The 26,856-nt window shown below is 42.2% G+C and overlaps 1 protein-coding gene across 2 annotated transcripts in view; it reads right to left on the bottom strand.

Annotated features, from left to right (window-relative positions):
• The window catches only part of fam193a (family with sequence similarity 193 member A), a 230,067-nt gene that overhangs the window by 5,951 nt on the left and 197,260 nt on the right, over window positions 1-26,856 (bottom strand). The window contains exons 18-21 of one of the 2 annotated variants that reach the window (XM_072593910.1): window positions 24,146-24,332; window positions 12,505-12,735; window positions 8,293-9,139; window positions 1,649-1,730 (exon numbers count right to left, since the gene is read on the bottom strand). In XM_072593910.1, the coding sequence (XP_072450011.1) occupies window positions 1,649-1,730; window positions 8,293-9,139; window positions 12,505-12,735; window positions 24,146-24,332 (1,347 nt within the window). The remainder of the gene's footprint in view (window positions 1-1,648; window positions 1,731-8,292; window positions 9,140-12,504; window positions 12,736-24,145; window positions 24,333-26,856) is intronic. The other variant, XM_072593918.1, reaches the window with a different exon arrangement.

The following is a 26,856-nucleotide window of genomic DNA, read 5'->3' as shown; positions in this document are numbered from 1 at the left end:
AAAAAATTTAAAATTAACAATTGATTTAGCATCCACTGCCATTTGTGGAAGAGAGCTCCAAACTATCACCCTTCGTGTGTAGAAGTGCTTCCCAACATCTCTCCTGAATGGTCTGGCCCTGATTTTCAGACTATGCCCCTTAGTTCTAGAATACTCAACCAGTGGAAATAGTTTATCTACCCTTACTATCTTGAAGACTTCAGTCAGATCACTCCATAACCTACTAAATTCTCTCGGAAACAGGCCTTATTTGCACAATCTTTGCTTGTAACTTAACCCCTGAAGTCTAGGTATCAATCTTGCACTCCCTTAAGGCCTATATATCTTTCCTAAGATGCAGTCCCTAGATCTGCACTCAGGGTACTCCAAGAAAGATTGAACCAGGGTTTTGCAAAACTGCAGCATAAACTTTTTGAATCCTTAAAGCCAAGTCCTTGAGATAAAAAAAGTTAACATTCCATTAGCTTCCTTGATTATTTTCAACCCCTTGCTACTCAAAAATCTATTATCCGGCTTTTAAAATATTTTAAAATTATGCAACCATTGCTTTTTGAGGAAGGGAGTTCCAAAGACGTACAACCCTCAGACAGAGAAAAAAAAAGTTTCCTCATCTCAGTTTTTATTTTTAAACTCTGACAGTTCGAGATAAGAGGAAACATCCTTTCAATACCAACTGAAAGCTTTCCAATTAGTCTAGTTAAGTTGCCACTCTTGCTAAAATGACAAGTTGCAGAAATCAGGCTCACATTTAACACAGCACATTGTTGAAACACAAGGTGCCATCCTACAGAACTGTAGACTAGTTACAGAACAGGTAGAGGTCATTTGGTCCATTGTGCCTGTGCTGGCTCACTGCAAGAAATTTCAACTCCCTCCCTCTCGTACCTCTTTTTAAAAAAAAATTCACCTATTTTTGTAATCAATCTATTCAGAGAGACTTTATTATACACCTTTGGAGCAGGTGGGATTTGAACCTGGGTCCCTCAGTCCAGAGGTAGGGACACTATTACTGTGTCAGAACAGGTCCTCCCTCCTGTGCCTCTTAGTCCATGGCCCTGTAAATGTTCAGCTGCTTATCCAATACAGTTTTAAAAACCTGAATTAACTCTTCTTCCACCACACTTGGGCACTGCATTCTACATTTCTACCACATTCTGCATAAAAACAGTTTCCTCACATTAGAGATGGTCCTTTTATTAACTAGTGCTCTCTGGTTTTAAATCTTGCTGCTAATGGGAACGGTTTCTTTTTATTGACATTGGTTTCATATTCATGAGAGCTATAACCAATCTGTTTCTGAGATTAATTAGTAAACAACTGTTTGATGCACTCTTGGACTGAAAGAAATGCTGTGAAAATTATGTGTTAAGTCTAGTTTGAACAGAGCTGGATCCAGGCTTTATCCCTGGTCCATGAAGAAATATTATAATTAGTCATTGCAACTCTGAATGTAGAGCAAAAAACATTACAGTACAGAAAGCCAGGCTGTTTTTTCCCCCTGATCTTGCATGTGGATGTAGTGATCTGTGCTAATTGGTGCACACTGGAAGATGACTCTGTGGTCAAATAACCCCTGAAAAGTCAGCAAGGCTACAGCCACATGCACAGCAATGCCACCACACATTACCAAACCACCAAAAATTCATACCTCTTGAAGTATTCCACTTCGCGCTCAGTCTCATCCATCTCCACACTGTCTAAGTCAATGTCTTTAGGGAGAAACACATCATCTGTTTTAAAGACAAGATAAAGTGGTCATGAACAGATATTTCCAGATGCAAAATTTAGATTTCTTAAACAATGTTGTTGACTATGGTACAGGGATAATTTGAGACAGTGTTTGTGATGAGGAAGTGAATTTTGTGCTTAGGGTTGCCAAATCTCTGCACAGGGTTTATTTTCCTCATTTCACATTGAGAGGAACTGCTATGATCATCAACAATTCTAGTACTGTTGCACCATATAATGATCAGACTTTTAGATGGACTTACTTTGTTGTCATCTAGCAGTGTTGTTTCAATTATAATCCTTAGGAACTTTAGATTACATTCACTGAAAAGGTAGGTTTTTCTTCTTCCAAGCAGAGTTTGTTTTTTGTAGAAAATGCCAATGTTGTTCAGAATGCAGGTCATTTTGTTATAACGTGTATTTCAGCAACTTGAATTCGCTGTAACGCATTGTGTTTCTACAATATGAACTTTAAAAACACAATTACAGCACCAGCACTTTAAGTGCTGTTTCTAAAGCATGATTTTTCTATAATGCGAGGTTGCACAAGAACACAATCATCACGAAGTAGAAGAGCTGACTGTTGCATTGAAACAAAGGAGCATTGAAACACAGAAGTGGAATAGGCCATTCAGCGCATTAAGCTTACTCGACTTTTCATTCGACTGTGGATGATCACGCTACTGGGACTCAACAAACATATTTATCTTGATGATTTGTTATTAATTTAATGCCTTAAATTGCACTTCACAAAACAATATTACCCAGCAAATGAATCAAAAGCAATTTTGTCTTCTGAGGTGTAAGAGCCTTTGCCAATGCCTTAACTTTCTGTCTATTCCTAGTGTGCTTCCAATTAAACCTGTTGGACCATAACCTGGTGTTGTGTGATTTTTAACTTTGTATACCCCAGTCCAACACCGGCATCTCCAAATCATGTCCATTCTTAATTATTCTTGGCAAGGTGTGTTAAGCTGCCTTCTGTAGTCCATGCAGTGTAATGACACCAAAGATATTGTCAGGAGCTCCAGAATTCTAATGTGGTAACAATGAAGGAACAACAATATAGTGCCAAATCAGAACAGTGTACCTCAACCGGAGGGAAACCTATAGGCAATGGTGTTGGTGTTCACAGCCATCTTCTGCCTTTGCCATTCTAGGTGAGAGAAGTTATGGGTTTGGAAGATGCTGCCAAAACAGCCTGGGTAAGTTGCTGCAGTATGTCTCAGAGATGGTACATATGGCTAACACTCAAGTAGGCTCCTCTGTCATGAATGATGAACTTCCAGAGTGTTGTTTTGAACAGTAAAATTAGTGGAGACTTGAAAGCACTTTATCACATAGCAAAAATGAAGAATACTACATCAAAAAACACAAGGAGTATTAGGCATACAGGCCCAAAAGCCTCCTCCATCACTTAATAAGATTCTGGGTGATCTAACCTTGGGCTCAGCACCACTTAACTGCCTGTTCGCCATATACTAGACACCCCTTATGGTTCAAACATACTGCTCTGAATACAGAAGTGCTCCACAGCTCTCCTGGATATAGATGTTCAAAGATTCATCACCCTTGCAAAAATTCCTCATGACATCAGACTTAAATGGGCAACTCCTTATTCGGAAACTGTGACCTCAGTTCTGAAGAAGGGTCACTGGACCGAAACAGTAACTGTGCTTTCTCTCCACAGACGCTGCCAGCCTTGCTGGGTTTCTGCAGCATCTTTGTTCTTATTTCAGACTGCCAGCATCCCCAGCCTTTTTTGTCTTTAGTTCTAGATTGTTCCAGGAGTTTTCAAGATCAGTAGATATATTTGTTAGATAGAAAGTCAAAGGAGTTTGGTGCAAATCAGCCATGATTTGAATTGGGGGTGGCACAATCTTCTCGGACAGGATGGCCACTGCTGTTCCTTTGTTCTTGCACCATGATTCACGTACACTAGTCATTCACTGTGACCACTGGAACATTGAGAATACTATCGCATCACTATAAAACTACTCTCTTAAACTTCAGTCTGGGTCACCAATATAGGAGGATCAGTATGAATCCATACAACTGGCAATGAAACAACTGACCAACTCTTCCTCAAGACTCCACAATGAGGAGTGAACACTTGGTGCAAAGTGCCATTCAGACATAGCCAAAAAATACTGAGTATCACTGCAAAGAGAGTCAGAGTCAAACAGCACAGAAACAGACACTTTAGTCCAACTCGTTCATGCCCACCAAGTTTGCCAAAATAAACATTTGCCTGCACTCAGCCCTTATCCCTCCAAACCTTTCCTATTAATGTACTTGTCCAAATATCTTTCAAACCTTTCAAGTGTACCTGCATCGACCATTTCCTCTGGCAATTTATTCCATATACTTATTAAATCTTTTTCCTCTCACCTTAAAATTATGCCCTCTAGTTTTTAACTTCCCAACCCTAGGGAAAAGATCTTTGCTGTTTACTGTAGCTTATCATGACTTTACTCCTCAACATCCTACACATCAGTGAAAGAAGTCCCAGCTTATCCAGCCTCTCCTTATAACAAATTGTTCAGTCTCAGTAATATCCTTTTAAATCTCATCTGCACCCTCTGCAATTTAATAATATCCTTCCTTTAGTTGGGCGACCAGAATTGTGCACAGTACTCCAAAGGGGCCTCACCAACGTCCTGTAGAACCACAACACGTTCCAATTCCTATACTCAATGGTTTGAGCCAATGAAGCAAGAACGCCAAATGCTGCCTTTACCACCCTGTCTACCTGAGACACAACATTCAATGAACTACAGCAAAAGGAAGGGAATTAATTATCAGCTTCCAATGAGCTTTTCCAATACACAGTAAAATACTTCAAGCTCAACTGTTTTACAGAACACTGACTAACAGGAGGAAGTTTAATGATATAAACTAGTGAATCAAAAAACATCAGGCAACCCAAAAGGCAAAGAGATCAGAATAACGAAGCAAGATTGAAGAAAAAAAGGAAAGATTTTCTTTATACACTGTAGTAACGGATGGCATTGACAATAAGAAAGTGCCGAAAGAGAATGAGGAATTGGGGGTGGGGGGTTAATTTTAAAACCTCATAATCAAGTAAACATAAGGAAAACTCAGCAGGTCTGGCAGCATCTGTGAAGAGAGAAACAGAGTTAACATTTTGAGTCCGATATAGCTCCTCTTCAGGAAAGACCCAGGTCAGATTTCAAAATTGACCAAAAAAGTGTTTGCGTGTTAGGGACAGATTACTTGACAGTAGTCCTCCTTCTGTACTTTAAACAAGAACCCCTCAAGAAGCGCAGATGTCACAAGTTATGGCTTGGTTATGACAATCTTTATGATGGGTTGGAGAAAAGGATCAGTGTGGTTACATGCACTTGGAGTTGAATTTTGAGACAGGATATCAAGATTTTAAAGTTATTTACAACACGATTAAATGCTACAGAGGAAACATTAATGAGCTTTAGTGTGCTTGTTCTAATAAATGTTTAGAATGTTAAAGCAAGGTTATAAGTCCAACAACTTTCAGACTGCTGCTCCTTTGTCAGATAGCGAATGGGACAGTATCATAACGCTCAGATTTTATAGCAAAACATCAAAGTGTCATACAACTGATGCAATATATGAGACAAACCTAGATTGCTGTTAACAATCAATACATCGCATCAGTTGAATGACACTTTGATCTTTTATTATAAAATCTGTGCCCTATGATCTCGCCCCACGAGCCACAGGATGAAGGAGCAGCACTCTGAAAGCTTGGACCTTCAAATAAACCTACTGGACTTTAACCTGGTGTTATGTGATTTAAAGCAGACTCTGCAGTAATTTATTTTAATCAAACTAATCTCAGAGCTCCCTCTCCTGGCGAAACGTACTATAGCATAACAATCTACAGAACTCGGAGTCCTGTTCATTACCACCTCAAATCATTGGGATCGTCATACGGGTGAGGATTACCAAGGAATAGGAGTGTAAAGAGAGAGAACGGGAATGCAAAAGGGAGAAGAATATATAGAATGAGATAGTATGCAAGGAAGACAATTCTGATATCAATACTGTGCACACATGCATGCATGACAGGATGTGTGAGAAGTGTTTAGCTGGTATAGAAACATGATGCAGTTTTGATGGACCAGCTAGCTGGTCCTTCCCTGCCTATCATTTCAGTATGCTTCACAAAAGCCAATCAGTTACAAAGATCAACCAGAGGTCTATTTGAAAGTGATTAAAATATATTAGCACACAACTAAACAGACACTTTTTAGTACTTGCAGACAAGAAGGTTCTTTTTGTTTTAAAAAAGTTATTGCGATATGAATGTTGCTGGTTCAGCCAGTACTTATTGCCAATTCCTAATTTCTCTTCAGAAGATGGTGGACAGCTGGCTTCTTGAACTTCTGCAGTCTATTTAGTATGGATTTTGAATAGCTTTCAGAGTGTGGTGCTGGAAATGCACAGCGGGTCAGGCAGCATTCAAGGAGCAGGAGAATTGACGTTTCAGACATAAGCCCTTCATCAGGAATGAGGCTTTTGGCTGGGGGGCTAAGAGATAAATGGGAGGGTGGGAAGGGTGTGGAGCTGGGGGTGGGCAAGGTAGCTGAGAATGCAATTGGTAGATTAGGGTGGGAGAGAAGGTGATAGGTCAGAGAGGAGGGTGGATTGGATAGATGGGAAAGACTATGGACAGGGTCAAGAGTGTGGTGCCAAGTTGGAGGCTTGGGACTGGGATAACGTGGAGGAAGGGGAAATGAGGGAACTAGTGAAATCCACATTAATTCCACGTGGTTGCAGGGTCCCAAGGCAGAAGATGAGATAAGATTACCGACAGTGTGGAAACAGGCCCTTCAGACCAACAGGTCTACCACCCCCCCCCTCTGACTAATGCACCTTACAACTACGGACAATTTAACATGGCCAATTCACCTGATCTGCACATCTTTGGAATGTGGGCTGAAACCAGAGCACCCGGAGGAAACCCACACAGACACAGGGAGAATGTGCAAACCCCACACAGTCACCCAAGGCTGGAATCGAACTTGGGACCCTGGCGCTGTGAGGCAGCAGTGCTAACCACTTAGCCACCATGTCGCCCCAACAAGTCCACTCCGTCCCTCTGAAGAGTAACCCAATTCCCTCTGACTAATGCACCTAACACTATGGGTAATTTTGCGTGGCCAATCTAACTGACCTGCACATCTTCATACTGTGGGAGGAAACCGGAGCACCCGGAGGAAACCCATGCAGACACGGGGAGAATGTGCAAACTCCACACAGACAGTCACCCAAGGCTGGAATCGAACCCGGGTCCCTGGCACTGTGAGACTGTAGTGCTAACCACAGAGCTAACGTGCCACCCAATTAGATTTCCTACAGTGGGGAAACAGGCTCTTCGGCCCAACCAGTCCACACCTACCCTCCGAACAGTAACACACCCAGGCCCATTTCCCTCTGACTAATGCACCTAACACTATGGGCAATTTAGCATGGCCAGTTCACCTGACCGGCACATCTTTGGATTGTGGGAGGAAACTGGAGCACCTGGAGGAAACCCACACAGACACGGGGAGAATGTGCAAACTCCACACAGACAGTCACCCGAGGCTGGAATCGAACCTGGGACCCTGGTGTTGTGAGGCAGCAGTGCTAACCACTGTGCCATCGTGCCGCCAGATGTTCTTGCTCCAGGCATCTGGTGGTTAAGGTTTGGAGATAGAGGAGGCCCAGGCATGTCTTTGGTGGAGTAGGAGGGGAGTTGAAGTTCAGTCACGGGGCAGTGGGGATGGTTGGTGCAGGTGTCCCAGAGATATTCTCGGAAACGTTCCACAAGTTGAAGTCCTGTCTCCCCGATGTAGAGGAGACCACATCGGGTGCAAAGGATACAGTAGATGATATTTGTGGAAGTATTGGTGAATTTCGGTCGGATGTGGAAGAATCCTTTGGGTCCTTGGACAGAGGTGAGAGAGAGAAGGTGTGGGCATAGGTTTTATACTTCCTGTGGTGGCAGGGGAAGGTGCCAGGAGTGGGATGTGGGCTAGTGGGGGGCATGGATCTGACAAGGGAGTGGCGGGGAATGGCCTCTCTGAAACACTGATAGGAGTGGGAGGGAAATAAATGCCTTGTGGTGAGGTCTGTTTGTAGGTGGCAGAAGTGGTGGAGGATCTTGCAATGTATACGGAGGTTGGTGGGGTGGAAGGGGAGGAATGGGAGCGGGGGGTTCTGTTCTTGTTGCATTGGGAGGGGTGGGGTTCAAGGGCGGAGGTGCATGAAATGGAGGAGATACACTCGAGGGTATCGTCCTCCATGTGGTAGAGGAAATTGCAATCTTTGGAGGAGGCCATCTGGGATTTTTTTTATGGTGGAATTGTCATCCTGGGAACAGATGCAGCAGAGGCAGAGGAATAGCGTGAATAGCATTGGCCACGACGGATTTAACACAATATGTTGAATACTTCTTTTAGCTGTCCAAGCGGATACTGATAAGTGGTATTCACTCACATGACTGAGTAACATTACTGGCAAGGCTAACTGGGTCAAAGCATTCTTTCTTTTCAAACAAAATAGAGTGACACTTACCAATAGAGTTGTTTAGCTTGTCACCTTTCTTCTTTTTGTTTTTCTTGGTTTTTCCTTTGGGCTGGGGTGATTCCGCAGTGTATTTGTTAACTTGTTGCTGGTCATTAGAAGGGGCAGGCTCACTCACTGCTAACACCTTTTCTTCTTTCACGTGGTTGAGCTTCTTCCCGTTGCCATTAACTCCTTTTTTCTCCTCCTTTCTGGTTTCCACCACCATTTGGCACTCAGACAGCTTTGGTTTGGGTGTTCCCAATTCTGCCTGACATTTGGCTGAACTTTTCGGATGCATCTCGCAAGGTCTGAAGCCCTCAGTTGGTTTCAATGGCCGTTCAGTACTCTGTTTGACCACCTGCGATTTTACCTTCTGCTTGCCATTTACTTCATTGTGGACTGAAAGTTCCAGGCTGATGTTGGCGTCTGGTTGCTTGGCCTTGCCCTCCCGCTGAGATGGTGCCTGGGGCAGTCTGGGATCTTTGCCATTAGCTGGTGACTGCTGTGTTGTACTAGATTCTGGCAGCACTTTCTGCTCCTCTTTGCTGTTTGTTTGTATCAGTGGTAGGTTGGGAGGTTTTGCTACAGTATCTGGCTGCTGGGATTTGCAGTTATCATTTACCAGATCCACAGCAGTTTCCTTTAAACGTGCATTTTGTAAAAAGCATTCATTTTTTTGGGATTCTTTAATTCTCTCTTTTTTCTTTTTCTTGGCTGATCTTATTTGCTGCAGTTCTTGAAGCCGTTGTAATTCCTGTTTTAGCTGCTCTGCCTCTTCCTGCCGTCTCTGCTCCTCGAGTAGTTGTAACTGTTCTCTCTCACGGGCTTCAGCCTCAAGTCGTGCCTTCTCTTCCTGCTGGAGGAAAACAGCAGTAAGTTTATTGAGCTAAAGCTTTTGTGGCTGTTATAAGAAGGTGTATTACTCACCCCATTGTAGTTCTGTGGTCTTCAGTTAAGCTTTACACCCGAGCTAAGACATTAACAATTGGGTTCCTCAACGTGGAAGTGAAAAAAATGACAATACGCCTTGCTTTCTTCATGAAATTCATTTTTTGCATGCCTCAAGCTAAGCCTTCAGAAAATACATGACTGGTTGAGACATGTATCCTCAGAAACATGTCTCTCTCTCTCCACAGTTGATGCCTGGCCAGCTGAGTTTTCCAGCATTTTCTGTTTTATTGCAGAAACCAACAATAACATAAGCTTTTGGCTTTTCCATATGATAACTGTATTTGAACAGTTCAGTTGCATCTCATTAGACTCAACTTGGCGACTTCTTCAATGTTCAACGGATGTTATGCATTTTCACTTTTACGCAGGTAAGTTTTATTATCCAATCAATACTGCAACTCCCAGAACCCTGGGGAAGCAGGAAGTGCAAACTGCTCACCCTGACTGAAAAACATAATTTACTTCAATATCAAACTTGGCCAATCCTATCCACAAGTGCCAATCTTTGTAATACAGAATTGTATACAATACTCTAGTTACATAAAACAGAGCTATATACAAGGTCAAGAGTTTGGTACTGGAAAAGCACAGCTGATCTGCCAGCACCCGAGGAGCAGGGGAATCTATGCTTCAGGCATAACTCTTTGATCAGTAAAGTGAGCAGTGCTCACATTCTCCCAGCTGATTATATACAAACTCAACATAACTTCTCCATTTTGGCAGTCAACACCCAGATTTATGAAGGTGGAGAAAGTGAGGACTGCAGATGCTGGAAATCAGAATTGACATTTCCAGCATGAGCTGATGAAGAGCTCATGCTTGGACCATTGATTCTCCTGCTCCTCGGATGCTACCTGACCTGCTGTGCTTTTGTAGCACCTCACTTTTGGACTGTGACCTCCATTTATGAAATCTAATATCCCATTTTTTTTCCTGCCACTTTTATAAATCTAGATTAGCAAACCTAGAGGTGTCCCTGTACACTAATTTGAACAGTGCCATTTAGTTTATATTACTTCTCTCTAGTCTTTCTGTTAAATGAGAAACGCAATGTCTTTAGAAACTCCCTTGTTTCTAGAACTCAAAACTCATTAACAAGTACTCAAACCCCAAAGGCCTAAATCTAATAATGTTTAAAGAACAGATTCAACCGTTCATGACAGCTCACAAGAATAATACCAAACTAATTTCTTTGTCTCCACACATTCCCACAGCCCAATGCCTCCTGTACAAGTCAGGCTGCCCCTCAAAACTGAAGTCCTGGCAACCTTTACATTAATACACAAAAAGAAACAAGTACTAACAAAGTTAAAGCACATTTTCTCCACTTCATGAGTTCCAAATGGTGAGCTTCAATGAGGATATCAATTCATTCAATCTAATTTTAAAAATTGTGAACCATACAAAATTGCACAAAAATTTATTTTGAAACTTTCAAATGCAAACACAAAGAGTATTTTACTTTTATGTGGGATTCATTTATAAACCACAAAATTCTGATGCTGAATTTATTTCCAATGTCTTACCCCATACAAAGCATAATTTGGTCAAGACAACTGAAAAATATATAACTATTCCACAATGGAGAGGCAATCATATTGATAAACTGGCAATTTAATATTCCTAACTCTATGAATAAAGATGTTGAAATAGAGGTTATAAAAGAACATAAGGAAACCTACAAATGGATATGAGTAAGATAGTGGGCAAAATTTTGGCAGATGGAGTATGTGAGAAAATAGTAATCCCATCTACTATGATGGGAAGAGTAGAAAAACAGCATATTGTTTGAATGGAAAGAGATTGCAGAATTCTGCATTACAGAGGAATAGGAGTGTTGTGAATCTCAAAATGTTCGGATGAAGGCAGAAATGGAATGTTGATGTTTATTACAAGGGGAATGGAACATAAAACCATCAAAGTTTTGCTCTGGTTGTACATGGCATTAATGATGTTATGTGCAAAGTTATAATCTCCTTACTTTATGAAATGCTGACATGGAAAGGAGAGGTCAGACAGGTTGGAACTGCCTAGACCTACATTAGTTGCAGAAAAGATTGTAGAGAAATATGATACGCATGTTCAAAAGATGAGATGAAACAAGTCATTGAATTTGGACAAGGAATTGAACACCAAATGACAAATACAATCAATCAATCAGTCAAAGGCTTCGAGCATGGATGGGGATCAGGAGAAACTTTTTCTTCCACAGGACGCTGGGCCTATGGAACACTCTCCCATAGGTTGAAAGTTTCTTTGTTGTAATACCTTTGATGGGAAAGCAGCATCACTGGCCTTTTCTCAGTGCCCTCAAGGTTCCAAACCATGTTTTTGAACCATTACAGTCCATTTCATGATTGTGGAACCAGGCCACTTGGCCCAACAAGTCCACACTGACCCTCCAAAGAGTAACCCACCCAGACCCATTCCTCTATTGTATTACCTTACAGTGTTGTAAGGAAGACAGCTCCAGAACTTTATCTAATGACAGGGAGGGGAACAGTAATATTGTTCAAGTTCAGATTTGTATGTGGCTTGGAGAGGAACCTGGTTGTGCTCCCATGTGTCTAATATCAAAGATGGTAGGTTTGGAAGCTGCTATATTTATCTTATAGATAGTACGTACAGCTGTCACTGGTGATGGAAGGGATGACTGTTGAAGGCAGTGGAAAGGATGTAAATCAAGTGTCCTGCTTTGTCATGGATAATGTCCAAAGTAGTGGGATTACAATAGGTGGCACAGTGGCTAGCACTGCTGCCTCACACTGCCAGGGACCCAGGTTTGATTCCAGCCTCAGGTGACTGTCGGTGTGTAGTTTATATATTCTTCTCGTATCTGCATGGGTTTCCTCGAGATACTCCATTTCCTCCCACAGGCCAAAGATGTGCAGATTAGGTAAACTGGCAATGCCAAATTGCTCATAGTGTTCAGGGATTTTATGTTATGTACATTAGTCAGGGGAAAATATAAGGTAATACAATAGAGGAATGGGTCTGGGTGGGTTACTCTTCGGAGGGTCAGTGTGGACTTGTTGGGCCAAGTGGCCTGGCTCCACAATGTAGGGATTCTATAATACAACATCTTGTACAACAACAAATGTGATTTCAATAACAATGCCTACCTGAACAAAGAAACATAACGTTGCCATTTCTGCTGTATAACTGAGCACTGAAAAGGACTACATTATCCAACTGAATGACAACCTTTGTCTCAGTTAGTAGAGTTGCAAAAGACTGACAAGGGGTCTGTAGTATGGAGAAATCTCTTACCTTTCGCTGTTTGTGCCGTGCTCGTTTAGCTGCCCTTGTGCTGCTGACTGGTTTAGATTCTGTGCTATTTATAAATTGCAATAAGTCTTCCACTTTTCGATGATCTACTATCTGCTCCTTCTCAAGGATCTGGTCTGCTTTCTTTGGCTGTTCTTCTTTTCGCTTTGTGAGTCGTAACCGGAGTTTTTCACGCATTTCTGCATAGTTTCTACTTGTTGGTGCAGCAGGTGGCTGAAAGACATGGGCAGTAACATTTAGTTGCAGGCCATGCTTTGTTAGTTGTGTTAATTCAAACCAATGATAAAATTAATGAGATAGCAAGTTTAAACCATCACGCAAAGAAAAATCATATACCATTAACAAAATCTGCCAATTAATTGTTGCTGCTTTTGCAACTGTTAGGAAAATGAATCATAAAAGCACTACCATTGTATCAAAGATCACATCTACAGGCTATGCAATGCACAACCTTGACAATCAGACATTATGCAAATTACTTTCAGCTGTTTATATATAGTTACTTTGGTCGAAGTTATGAACCAAGTCAAGACATCAAAAACGTGCATTTGAAAGGAAGTAGAAAACTGGCCTTTGGAAGTGCACTGTGAATTTGGTGCATATGTAACTGAAGCTTTTATTCTTCCTTAATTCTGTGGCAATGCAGCCAAACTGGTGATGGTGCGAAGTGTACTGCATTTGGCATTGAAGCTTACCCACCTGCCTAACTCCCCAAACACTTTGCCAAAATTAGGAAGATCAGCACTCCCACCCATGATCTCTAACTGGTAAACCTTGCATCATGTGATAAACACAAAATCTCACACGTGGTTACAATGGTTTTAACAGAACCATTAACACTGGCAAGGGTCACAAATGACTAATGGCCCTTCAGGTGAGGCATTACAGGATGTCTATGAACCTATTCCTCCCAAGCAATCACCACTTTCAGAGAATAACAAATTACAAAAAAAAACATTAAAACCAAAAAGCCTCTGCATTATCACAAGAAAATTTTATACAATAAACTTTTTCTCAAAGCAACTGAAGGAGATGTGGTATAAGGCTACACTCTGATCCTGTCCAACTCATCCTAACCTCCACTGACATAAACTGTTACAAATATCCAAACACAGACAAGACAGGATCTGAAGCAGGGACAGTAAATATCTCTAATCAAAAACTGTTCCATTAGAAACAAAGAATAGGAGGAGACCATTCACCCCACTAGTGGCAGATCCTCTATATCGATGCCATATTGCTGCTCTCCACTGATACACCTCAACATTGTGAGCATCTAAAAACTTATTTTTTAAAAAACAATATTCAAAAATATTGCCTCCACAATGGGCTGTCATAGCAAATTCCAAGAGTTCACCACTCAGTGAAAAAAATTCTCATCTCTGTCCAAAACTGTTTACTGCATATCTTGGATGGGGGTTTTTGGGGGGGGGGGGGTGGAATATCATCCCTGCATTCAGTATATTCTATTTTGTCAGAATTTTACATTTCAAGGAGATCCCCTCATTCTTTACTCCAGTAAAATCAGGTGAAATTTTTCCTCATACGACAAACCTGCACATTGCAGGAGTCAGTCTGGTGAACTTTTGCTGCAGTCCCTCAATGGCAGGTGAATGTTTGCTTCAGTAAGACGACCAAAACTGCTCATACTCCAGCTGTGGTCTGACCAAGGCCCTGCACAGGTGCTTGTTTCTGTACTCAAACACTCTTGTAATGAATGTCAATATACCACGTGCCTTCCTAACTCTTAGCTGAATCTGTATGCTTGTTTTCAAGATGTGTTTCCCAATTTATCACCATTTAAATAATATTCTGGCATTTTGTTTTGTCCAAAGAAATGGACAATTTCATATATCTAGTTTATACTATGTCTGCTAAATATTTAACCACTCACTCAACCTAAACTTTCCTGAAGCCTCAAAGCATTCCTAATCAATCACAGTCCCACCTAGTTTTTGTCACTAACAAACTTGGAAATGTAACCTTTCATTCCTTCATACAAATTCTTAACATACATTGTGAATAGCTGGCACCAACAATGCCTGCCTTCTTCACTGAAGCTTTTGCTTCAGAAATGACTTATTTATTTATTTTCTGTCTGGTAACAAATTCTCAATCCATGCTGGTATATTATCATCAATCCCAAGTGATCTGATTTTATACACGAAGATTTTATGTAGGATTTTATCACTTTCCAAAAATTCAAATACACCATATCCAGTGGCTGTGCATATCCATTCTACTAGTTATGCCCTCAAAAAAATCCAATAAGTTTGTCAACGACTTCCCTTTCATAAATCCATGTTGACTTTGAGAGATCCCTTTGGTGTTTAGTAAGTGTTGCCTCTACTCTTGATCCTAATCTGAGTTGGAAGGGCACTTGTATACAACATGACTATTATTTGTTGCCAGGTTCTGCTGCCAGAATTAATCTGTACAATCCCCCTCAACCTAAAATAAGTTGTACAATTTCCATACTCAAATAAGCCTGTTGGATTCATCTGCCACCATGGGACCAGTGAGAATAATTCTATTTGTTTTAAAATAGTGATGGAAAAGGATAGATAGGATCTAAAAGTTAAAGGTCTAAATTAGAGGAAGGCTACTTTTGACGGTATTATGCAATAACTTTCATAATTTGATTGGGGGCAGATGTTCGCAGGTAAAGGGATGGCTGGAAAACGGGAAGCCTTCAAAAATTAGATAATGAGAATCCAGAGACAGTGTATTCCTGTTAGGGTGAAAGGCAAGGCTGGTAGCTGTAGGGAATGCTGGATGACAAGAAAAGTTGAGGTTTTGGTTAAGAAAAAGAAGGAAGCATATGTCAGGTACAGACAGCAGAGATCGAGTGAATCCTTAGAAGAGTATGAAGGCAGTAGGAGTATACTTATGAGGGAAATCAGGAGGGCAAAAAGGGGACATGAGATAGCTTTGGCAAATAGTTAAGGAGAATCCAAAGCGTTTTTATAAATACATTAAAAGGACGAAAGGGTAACTAGGGAGAGATCAGCAAGGAAGCCTATTTGTGGCACTGCAGGAGATGGGGCAATACTAAATGAGTATTGTGCATCAGTGTTTACTGTGGAGGAGGACATGGAAGATACAGAATGTGGGGAAATAGATGGTGACATCTTGAAAAATGTCCCGATGACAGAGATGGTGGTGCTGGATGTCTTAAAATGCGTAAAAGTGCATAAATCCCCAGCACCTCAAAGTCTTTTTCTGTGTGAGGCATCCAGAGCTAGAGGGCATAGGTTTAGGGTGAGAAGGGAAAGATATAAGAGAGACCTAAGGGGCAACCTTTTCACGCAGAGGGTAGTACATGTATGGAATGAGCTGCCAGAGGAAGTGGAGGAGGCTGGTACAATTGCAACATTTAAAAGGCATCTGGATGGGTATATGAATAGGTGGGATATGGGCTGGGTGCTGCCAGGTGGGACTAGATTGGGTTGGGATATCTGGTTGGCATGAACGAGTTGAACCGAAGGGTCTGTTTCTGTGCTGTACATCTCTGACTCCACGTTACTCGTTCCATCCAGTGAGGAGGATGAAAGTGCATAATGCAGAGCGAAAATGACACATAATTTACAGCACAGGTCTAGCCACCTTACATCAAAAATGATCACTGTATGCACAATATTATCTGTAATTTTCACCAAAATATAGAATGGGGAGGCACTTCACATGAAGAAGTGAAATACTGTTTTGCACTGTAGCCTTTTTGGGTAGGTGGGAAGTCAATCTTTGGCTCCCTAAACAATTTGTTTTTGAACCTCCCCCAGTGGAAGTTTCTTCTCAAAATCAACTCTGGTGTAATGTTAAATATCTCTATTCACTGAACGTGGATTTTTCTTTGGAAGTGTCTCAGTCTGCTAGATTATGTACCAGATAGTACGCTTTCTATGGTGCATCTTTAAAAGTTGAACATGCCAAATTTCCTAAGCCGCCTGAGGAAGAGGTGTTAGAGTATAAGAGTTGGGAAGTCTTACTGTAACTGTACAAAGTGCTGGTGAGGCCAAATCTAAGTTACCGCCAACAGTTTTTAAAGATACAGTTTTATTGCAAGCAGTTCAGAGAAGGTTCACTTGAATGATCTAAGCGGGATTGACTTATAAGAGGCTAAACAAGTTGGGACTATTCTCACTTCAGTTTGTAAGAATGAGAGGTGATCTCATTGAAACACGTAGAATTCTTAAGGGGCTTGACACGGTAAGTGCTGAGGATGTTTCCCCACATGGGAGAGGTGAAGACCATGCAGCATTGTCTCAGAATAGAGAGGTACCAATTTAAGACCAATATGAGGAGGTGGTATTTGTTCTCTCAGAAGGTACTGTGACTTTGGAACTCCTTGCTACAGCCAGCCATAATGGTATAGTCCTCCTTTATACTTAAGGCTGAGACGTATAGATTCTTGATCTGTGGGGGAATCAAGGATTACGGGGAAAAAGGCAGGTAAGTGGACATGAGAAACTTATTCCTGAAGGGCTTATGCCTGTACCATCGATTCTCCTGCTCCTTGGATGCTGCCTGACCTGCTGTGCTTTTCCAGCACCACACTCAACTCTGATCTCCAGCATCTACAGTCCTCACTTTCTCAATGAGAAATGTATGATCAGCCATCCTACTGAATGGCCTATTCCTGTTTCTATTTCTTATGGTCTGTCTTAAGTGGAGGCAACAACCTTGTAGAATTATTACTAGACTATTAATCCAGATATCCAGGTAATGTCCGGGGGACCTTGGTTTGAATGCCACCACGAAGGGTGGTAAATTTTAATTCAATAAACATCTGGAAGAATGAGTCAAATGACAACCATATTCCAATTGTTGGGAAATATCATCTAGTTCCCAAGCAGCCTTCAGGGAAAGCTGCTGCCTCCTTACTGATCAGGTCTACATGTGACCCCAGAACCAGTGTAATGTGGCTGACTCTTAACTGCTCTCTAGTTATTAGTGCTGGGCAAAAGATGCATAGTGACATCCAAATCCTCTGAATTAAAAGAATCCAAAGCTGGATAATGTACATGAGGGAAAAAGAAATGGAAGAATATGATGATTGAGGTAGATACAGGTGTAAGATTATTTATTTGGAGCACAGCCACCAAATAGACCTAATAGGTCGATGTCGTGTTTCTGTTTGCAAACTCTATATAGCTCTCTGGATAAGGCAAGGAGAGAAATGTTTGAAGCCTGAGGGAGACATCTGCAGGTGTAGTTCATAACTGATGTATCTCCTGAACTTCATTGGAATCACTAGAAGAGGGTTGAGGCCTTTAGTACAACTGTTTACTTCACAGGGCACTGTATTTGGTATTTCTTGGGATAAATTTCTGTCTTCATGGTCTGGTTGGCAATCCGGGTGCAATACACTGGCCTAGGTGACAACTTGAAATTAAGATGCAACATCTTTCTCGAAGGCAACCTGAAAGAATGGTTACTGCATAATGTGGAAATCCATGTAATCAAAAATTTGCACAACAGGCAGGTTAATGAAATAGCTCCACAAAGGCCAGTATCCCATCACCAACTTACCTGTTATTTACACATGGAGTGTCTTTGACACTGATCTAGTTCCCTCAGAGCCAGCTCTAAGAGTGAACAGAATCGCTGTCTCTCCTGTTCTTCTGTCAGCCAGGGCTCCCTGATTGGACAGGACTAACATCGTTTGCAAGTTCACACCTTTCATATGGTCAACATGCTTGTTCAGGGTAGTCGCACATACCTGAACTGAATATGTCAATAGACCTGACCTCATGTCGACCGTGCCTTTTACCCAGGCCAGGCCAATCCCATGGTTCCTGCACCAAAATTTGTCCTCTGAAGTAAAAGGTCTCTCTTGTTTAGTGGAATCTTATGTCTGACATTGGTGTTCCTGATGCCATTTCATCCCCACCTCCCCTCCCCCTCCTCCCCCCTTCCTGCCCCCAAACTCCAGGAAGATCAGACTCAACCTGTGTGGAGTCGTTTCCCCATTAGCAACTCTGGAGCTATCCCTGTACTTGCATGAGGGGTGACCCTATAATCCAATAGGGATCTGGACAGTTTGATATCTAGTGAAATGTAGGCTGCTTATTTAAGTCTGACTTCAAAGTTTGGACTGCTTTTCTGCACGCACCCACCCCCCGATGTAGATATGTCTGCATCCGAATCTAGCCATCAGACATAACCACTTGCCAACATCTTCATTTTGGAAACCCATGGATGACTCTAGCAGAGTTCAGCCAATATCTGGCTACAATCTTTGCTTGGGACAACACTCTTGGTCTCCATAACAAGATGCCGCTCTTTACTGTGATATGGTCTCTTCAAGTGGGAAAAGGTTCCAACTCTGGTTGAGGTGGTCCTTTTGTTTCCACCATCACCACCAGCTGTTCCAGTTTTGGCAGGAGCAGATTTTTCTGCGTCCAAAGTCTGATATTGTCAGCTGTGACTGCAAGTCATGGAACAGACCCTTTGGTCCAACCAATCCATACTGGCCATGTTCTTAAATAAAACTAGGCCCACTTGCCTCCCTTTGGCCTACATCCATCCAAACCTTTAGTTTCATGTACTTATCCAAATGTCTTTTAAATGTTTTGTAACTGTATCTGCATCCATCACTTCCTCTGGCAATTCATTCCACAGACAAACCACGCTGTTTCTAAAATTAGATTTTCACTCATGTCCTTTTTAAAACTTTCTCCTGTCACCTTAAAAATGTACTCTAGTTTTGAACTACTAGGGAGAGAATAGGCCCTTCAACGATTGGCAAGATGGTCTTTGTGTGGAGCCGCGGAAAATGGGGGAGATACTAAACAAGTATTTTGCATCAGTATTTACTGTGGAAAAGGATATGGAAGATATAGAACGTAGGGAAATAGATGGTGACACCTTGCAAAATGCCCATATTACAGAGCAGGAAGTGCTGGATGTCCTGAAATGCATAAAGGTGGATAAATCCCCAGGATCTGATCAGGTGTACCCTAGAACTCTGTGGGAAGCTAGAGAAGTGATTGCTGGGCCTCTTTCTGAGATATGTGTATCATCGATAGTCATAGGTGAGGTGCCGGAAGACTGGAGGTTGGCTAACGTGGTGCTAATGTTTAAGAAAGGTGGTAAGGACAAGCCAGGGAACTATAGACCAGTGAGCCTGACCTTGGTGATGGGCAAGTTGTTGGATGGAATCCTGAGGGACAGTGTATTTGGAAAGGCAAGGACTGATTAGGGATAGTCAGCATGGCTTTGTGTGTGGTAAATAATATCTCACAAATTTAATTTTGAGTTTTTTGAAGAAGTAACAAAGAAGATTATGAGGGCAGAGCAGTAGATGTGATCTATATGGTCTTCAGTAAGGCATTCGACAAAGTTCCCCATAGGAGACTGATACCAAGGTTATATCTCATGGAATACAGGGAGAACTAGCCATTTGGATACAGAACTGACTCAAAGGTAGAAAACAGAGGATGGTGGTGGAGGGCTGTGACCAGTGGAGTGCCACAAGGATCGTTGCTGGGTCCACTACTTTTTGTCATTTGCATAAATGATTTGGATGTGAGCATAAGAGGTACAGTTGGTAAATTTGTAGATGAGGTTAAATTGGAGGTGTAGTGAATAGCGAAGAAGGTTACCTCAGATTACAACAGGATGTTGATCAGATGGGCCAATGGGCTGAGAAGTCGCAGATGGAGCTTAATACAGATAAATGCAAAGTGCTGCATTTTGGGAAAGCAAATCTTAACAAGACTTATACACTTAATGGTAAGGTTCTAGGGAGTGTTGCTGAACAAAGAGACCTTGGAGTGCAGGTTCATAGCTACTTGAAAGTGGATAGGTAGATAGGATAGTGAAGGTGGTGTTTGGTATAGACAATAGGTGCAGGAGTAGGCCGTTCTGCCCCTTAAGCCTGCACCACCATTCAATATGATCATGGCTGATCATCCTTAATCAGTATCCTGTTCCTGCCTTATCTCCATAACCTTTGATTCCACTATCTTTGAGAGCTCTATCCAACTCTTTCTTAAATGAATCCAGAGACTGGGCCTCCACTGCCCTCTGGGGCAGAGCATTCCACACAGCCACCACTCTCTGGGTGAAGAAGTTTCTCCTCATCTCTGTCCTAAATGGTCTACCCCGTATTTTTAAGCTGTGTCCTCTGGTTCAGCACTCACCCATCAGCGGAAACATGTTTCCTGACTCCAGAGTGTCCAATCCTTTCATAATCTTATATGTCTCAATCAGATCCCCTCTCAGTCTTCTAAACGCAAGGGTATACAAGTCCAGTCGCTCCAGTCTTTCAGTGTAAGGTAATGTCTCCATTCCAGGAATTGACCTTGTGAACCTACGCTGCACTTCCTCAATAGCCAGAATGTCTTTCCTCAAATTTGGAGCCCAGAACTGCACACAGTACTCCAGGTGTGGTCTGACCAGGGCCCTGTACAGCTGCAGAAGAACTTCTTTGCTTCTATACTCAATCCCTCTTGTTATGAAGGCCAGTATGCTATTAGCTTTCTTCACTACCTGCTGTACCTGCATGCTTACCTTCATTGACTGGTATACAAGAACACCCAGATCTCTCTGTATGCCCCTTTACCTAAATTGATTCCATTTAGGTAGCAATCTGCCTTCCTGTTCTTGCCACCAAAGTGGATAACCATACATTTATCCACATTAAACTGCATCTGCCATGCATCTGATCACTCACCTAACTTGTCCAGGTCACCCTGTAATCTCCTAACATCCTCATCACATTTCACCCTGCCACCCAGCTTAGTATCATCAGCAAATTTGCTAATGTTATTGCTAATACCATCTTCTATATCATTAACATATATTGTAAAAAGCTGCGGTCCCAGTACTGATCCCTGCAGTACCCCACTGGTCACTGCCTGCCATTCCAAAATTGAGCCGTTTATCACTACTCTTTGTTTCCTATCAGCCAACCAACTTTCAATCCAAGTTAGTACTTTGCCCCCAATACCATGTGCCCTAATTTTGCTCACTAATTATGCTTTCCTTTACTGGTCAGAGGATTGAGTACAGGAGTTAGGAAGTCATGTTGCGACTGTACAGGACATTGGTTAGGCCATTGTAGGAATATTGCATGCAATTCTGGTCTCCTTCCTATCGGAAAGATGTTGTTAAACTTGAAAGGGTTCAGAAAAGATTTACAAGGATGTTGCCAGGATTGGAGGATTTGAGCTATAGGGAAGAGGCTGAACAGGTTGGGGCTGTTTTCCCTGGAGCGGAGGTTGAGGGGTGACCTTATAGAGGTTTACAAAATCATGAGGGGCACGGATAGGATAAATAGACAGTCTTTTCCCTGAGGTCGGGGAGTCCAGAACAAGAGGGCATAAGTTTAGGGTGAGAAGGGAACAATGTAAAAGAGACCTTTTTCGCAGAGGGTGGTACGTGTATGGAATGAGCTGCTGGGGAAGTGGTGGAGGTTGGTACAATTGTAACATTTAAAAGGCATTTGGATGGATATATGAATAGGAAGGGTTTGGAGGGATATGGGCCAGGTGCTGGTAGGTGGGACTGGATTGGGTTGGAATATCTGGTCGGCATGACGGGTTGGACTGAAGTGTCTGTTTCCATGCTGTACATTTCTATGACTCTACTCCATCCTACAGGAAAGGCTTTTGCTATTCACCTTATCTGTGCTCATGATTTTATAAACCTCTGTCACCCCTCAACCTTCTATGCTTCAGTGAAAGATATTCCAATCTATTTTTATAACTCAAACCCTCCACTGCCAGCAACATCTTGGTAAATCTTTTCTGAACCCTTTCCAATTTAACAGTATCCTTTCTATAACAGGCAACCAGAACTGTACATAGTACTCAACAGGAGGCCTCCCTAATGTCCTACACAAACAACATGACACCCCAATGCCTATACCCAAAGGTCTGAGCAATAACAGTAAGCATGTTAAATGCCTTGTTAATCACCATCTACCATCTACGCATTCAAATAGCGCATCCACAAAATTTAAAACCATGACAGACTTCACTGAGACAGCCATTTCTTAATCAAAAAATGTTGAGCCAAACTAGGTGAATTTTTCTCAACTAATTTTACTCCATCAAGCTTGATCCCGAGACTTGTACAACAATCAGTGATAACTGAACCAGATACTTCTTGTAAGAGACTGGAACTGAAGTTGTACCCTCAGTCTGTAAAGGTTCCCCGGTGTACGTTCTCTGTCTAGCCAAGGTCTTGTGCAAACTTCTGAGTTGGAGTCCAGAGCAAATTTTGTTAAAGATTGGTTCTGCGATCACTGAAATGGCTGCACCAGTATCGACCTCTATTACACCAAGGTGACTATATAACCAGATGCTTATTTTGATTGGTTGCGAGCAACATCCAAATCAGATGTAGATGAACTTTCCAGGGTGTGCACTCTCCTGGATACTGGCCCATGAATTCTCTTATTCCACTTCGGTCTAGTGGGAATTTTTTGCTGTTTCCGCATACTGGCAGCAGCTACAATGGCTTTCCAGCCCGAATCCTGAAAAAAACGTCAACTGTTCAGCCAAGGCTTGGCTTTGTTTTGCAGAGTTTTGCTGTGGGCTGACCTAAAGCCCCTCTAATCAGAATATGTCCCAAGTGTGGTTATGCAATTGTTCGCACTCAAGTAGTGTTCCCCAAGCTCAGTTGGGCTAACAAGGACGTCCACTTCCACTGGAATTCCCTGCAAATGCCTTTGCTCCACTTGCCGCATTTTCCAATGACAAAGCCAGTTATACTGCCTGTTTGAAGTCCACTTGGGCTTCAGCTAGTAGGCGCTGTTACATGGATGCATCATTAACCCCACTCTGGTCACTGAAGTAACTCCAGAGAAATTGATATCCCATCACCAAGTCACCCCATATTTACACATGGAAAATCTCTAACACTAATCCAGCTCCCTCAGAGCCAGTTCCCAGACTGAACAGGACACTGCTGCTCTCATCCGTCAGCCACAGCTCCCTGATTGGGGTAGTCAACCTGGTCTAATCAGGAACCCATATTCTAACATCCAGCTGGCTAACCACATGACAATCACTACAGTTACTATCCAGAAAACTGTGTTGGAAATGTACCCCTATTTCAATGGCTATATAACACAAAGTTGTCATTTGGCACAACTTGTTCATTCCTGACTTTCTTTACTACCTCCTTCCACTCCTCTTCACGCCACTATCTGCACATGCTTCTATTCCCTTCTCCCTTGCACTTATCTAACTTCCCCTTAAAAGGCCGTTATTCCATTTATTCAACATCCTTGTCATCTTGAGTTCCACATTCTGTCCAACCCGAGGAAGTAATTCCTTGTTTGATTTTTTTTTAAGTTATATTACAGTCATGGCTGTGATTATTATTATTCTCTCCTACAACAAAAATATTTCTCTACTTTTACAATTGACTTATGTCACTGGCTGGTACAGCACTGCAATTCACACTCATTACAATAATACGAAACAGTGGCTCTTATTAAGAGCAAAAAGCAATTCCTTGAGAATACCCATGCCCTTCTTTTCTGGGGAAACATACAAGGTGCATGTTTGCAAGCATATAGTGGACCACGGTTGTAACCAAAAGCAGCAGCTCTTGCTGAATTACGACTCCATCTACCCCAAACCACCCAACAGCATAAATCACTCACCCCGCCATGCCCAAAGAATTCACAGTAGCAGCAGTCACAGTATTTTCCTTCCTTCTGATTGGTTGATGTTGAGGTACTAGAGCTGTGTTCAGAGCAGCTGTCTTCATCTTGACTCTCCTCACCATCAAACTGCTGATGATCGTACACATTGCTGCTTTCACACGGGTGTCCCTCGCAGTCAGGGTCACTACAGAAGCAACAAATTGCATTTAGACGAGAGATGAACTGAACTCATGAGGATGGGATGAGCAAGAAATACAGAAATATGATTTCATTTCTACAAATTTACACAAGTACTTTTCAACTGACATTATTCTCTTAAGCAGCTTGCTTTTATAAGTTCAATGATTGATCTATTATTCAACAAATTATAATTTCTCTTCAATCACAGCTCCCATGCACTCAAATTCTGAGCAACATGAAGCATTATTTTTTTCCTCCACAGATGGTGCCAGTCCTGCTGACGTTTATACTTGTTTTTGTTATAGCTCTGAGAATAGGGATAACCCCGGGAATTACAGGCCAGTTAGTCTTACTTCTGTGGCAGGCAAAGTAATGGAAAGGGTACTGAGGGATAGGATTTACGAGTATCTGGAACGGCACTGCTTGATTAGGGACAGCCAGCACGGATTTGTGAAGGGTAGGTCTTGCCTTACAAGTCTTATTGAATTCTTCGAGGAGGTGACCAAGCATGTGAATGAGGGTAGAGCAGTGGATGTAGTGTACATGGATTTTAGTAAGGCATTTGATAAGGTTCCCCATGGTAGGCTTATGCGGAAAGTCAGGAGGCATGGGATAGAGGGAAATTTGGCCAATTGGATAGAAAACTGGCTAACCGGTCGAAGTCAGAGAGTGGTGGTAGATGGTAAATATTCAGCATGGAGTCCAGTTACAAGTGGAGTGCCGCAGGGATCAGTTCTGGGTCCTCTGCTGTTTGTAACTTTTATTAATGACTTAGAGGAGGGAGTCGAAGGGTGGGTCAGTAAATTTGCAGATGATACAAAGATAGGTGGAGTTGTGGACAGTGAGGAGGGCTGTTGTCGGCTGCAGAGGGACTTAGATAGGATGCAGAGCTGGGCTGAGGAGTGGCAGATGGAGTTCAACCCTGCCAAGTGTGAGGTTGTCCATTTTGGAAGAACAAATAAGAATGCGGAATACAGGGTTAATGGTAGGGTTCTTGGTCAGGTGGAGGAACAGAGGGATCTTGGGGTCTATGTACATAGATCTTTGAAGGTTGCCACTCAGGTGGATAGAGTTTGTAAGAAGGCCTATGGAGTATTATCGTTCATTAGCAGAGGGATTGAATTCAAGAGTCGTGAGGTGATGTTGCAGCTGTACAGGACTTTGGTTAGGCCACATTTGGAGTACTGTGTGCAGTTCTGGTCGCCTCACTTTAGGAAAGATGTGGAAGCTTTGAAGAGGGTGCAGAGAAGATTTACCAGGATGTTGCCTGGAATGGAGAGTAGGTCGTACGAGGATAGGTTGAGAGTTCTCGGCCTTTTCTCGTTGGAACGGCGAAGGATGAGGGGTGACTTGATAGAGGTTTATAAGATGATCAGCGGAATAGATAGAGTAGACAGTCAGAAACTTTTTCCCCGGGTACAACAGAGTGTTACAAGGGGACATAAATTTAAGGTGAAGGGTGGAAGGTATAGGGGAGATGTCAGGGGTGGGTTCTTTACCCAGAGAGTGGTGGGGGCATGGAATGCGCTGCCCGAGGGAGTGGTAGAGTCAGATTCATTGGCGACCTTTAAGCGGCATTTGGATAGGTACATGGATGGGTGCTTAATCTAGGATAGAAGTTCGGCACAACATCGTGGGCCGAAGGGCCTGTTCTGTGCTGTATTGTTCTATGTTCTATGTTCTACTTGCCGCAAGACCTTTCCTTACTCTTTGCCATTGCAAGTGAGTTAGCAGAAGGCAGTTCCATCTTGTTCCCTCTGTTGAGCCTGTTCCATCATTGAATGATGCTGATCAGGGTGTAAATTCAACTCAGAGTAAACAGTCAGTCCCACCTGAGAATCTTTCACCATCTTGTTTACCTAGAATCTATTCTCCTTGGTCTTAAAAACATTCAAGGATTCTCTTTCTCGAAAGGTGGTGGTAGCAGATTTCCAAAGTTTTGAGGCCTCCAAAAAAAAAACTTATCCTTATTTAACAACTCAGTTCTAAATTCTCCCATAAGGTGGATGATCTTCCCCATGTCCATGCTGATAAGCCTCTTCAGGTTACTGTGTTTGAATCAAATCGTCATCTCACCTTCTAGACTATAGATAGCAAGTACTTTGGGGGGGGGGGAAAAAAGTCAAGGTAATCAGGCTAAGTCAGCATGGATTTTGTGAAAGGGAAATTGTGGATAAGGCCCTGAGAGCGCAAGAGCTCAACAGGTGCCACTGTTGGACTGAGGTAGGCAAAGTTAAAAATCACACATCAGGTTATAGTCCAAAAAACTTGCTGGACTATAACCTGGTGTTGTGGGATTGTTAACAGACTCTAGATAGGCTAGGCTTATATTCATTAATGCTTCCTTACAAGATATCCCATTCATTTTAGGTATCAAACAAGTAAGTCAGATATGGTCTCACTGATGCCCTATATAACTGAAGGATAACTACCCTAAATTTGCAATCAATTTCTCTTGCGACAAACTATAACATTTTGTTAGCTTTCCTAATTAGTTGCTATGCCTGAATACTAGTCTTTCATAATTC

Source organism: Chiloscyllium punctatum, chromosome 2 (genome assembly GCF_047496795.1).
Source record: "Chiloscyllium punctatum isolate Juve2018m chromosome 2, sChiPun1.3, whole genome shotgun sequence".
Lineage (NCBI taxonomy): Eukaryota > Metazoa > Chordata > Chondrichthyes > Orectolobiformes > Hemiscylliidae > Chiloscyllium > Chiloscyllium punctatum.
Note: the sequence above shows the minus strand (reverse complement) of the source record. Positions and strands in the feature narration are given on the sequence as shown.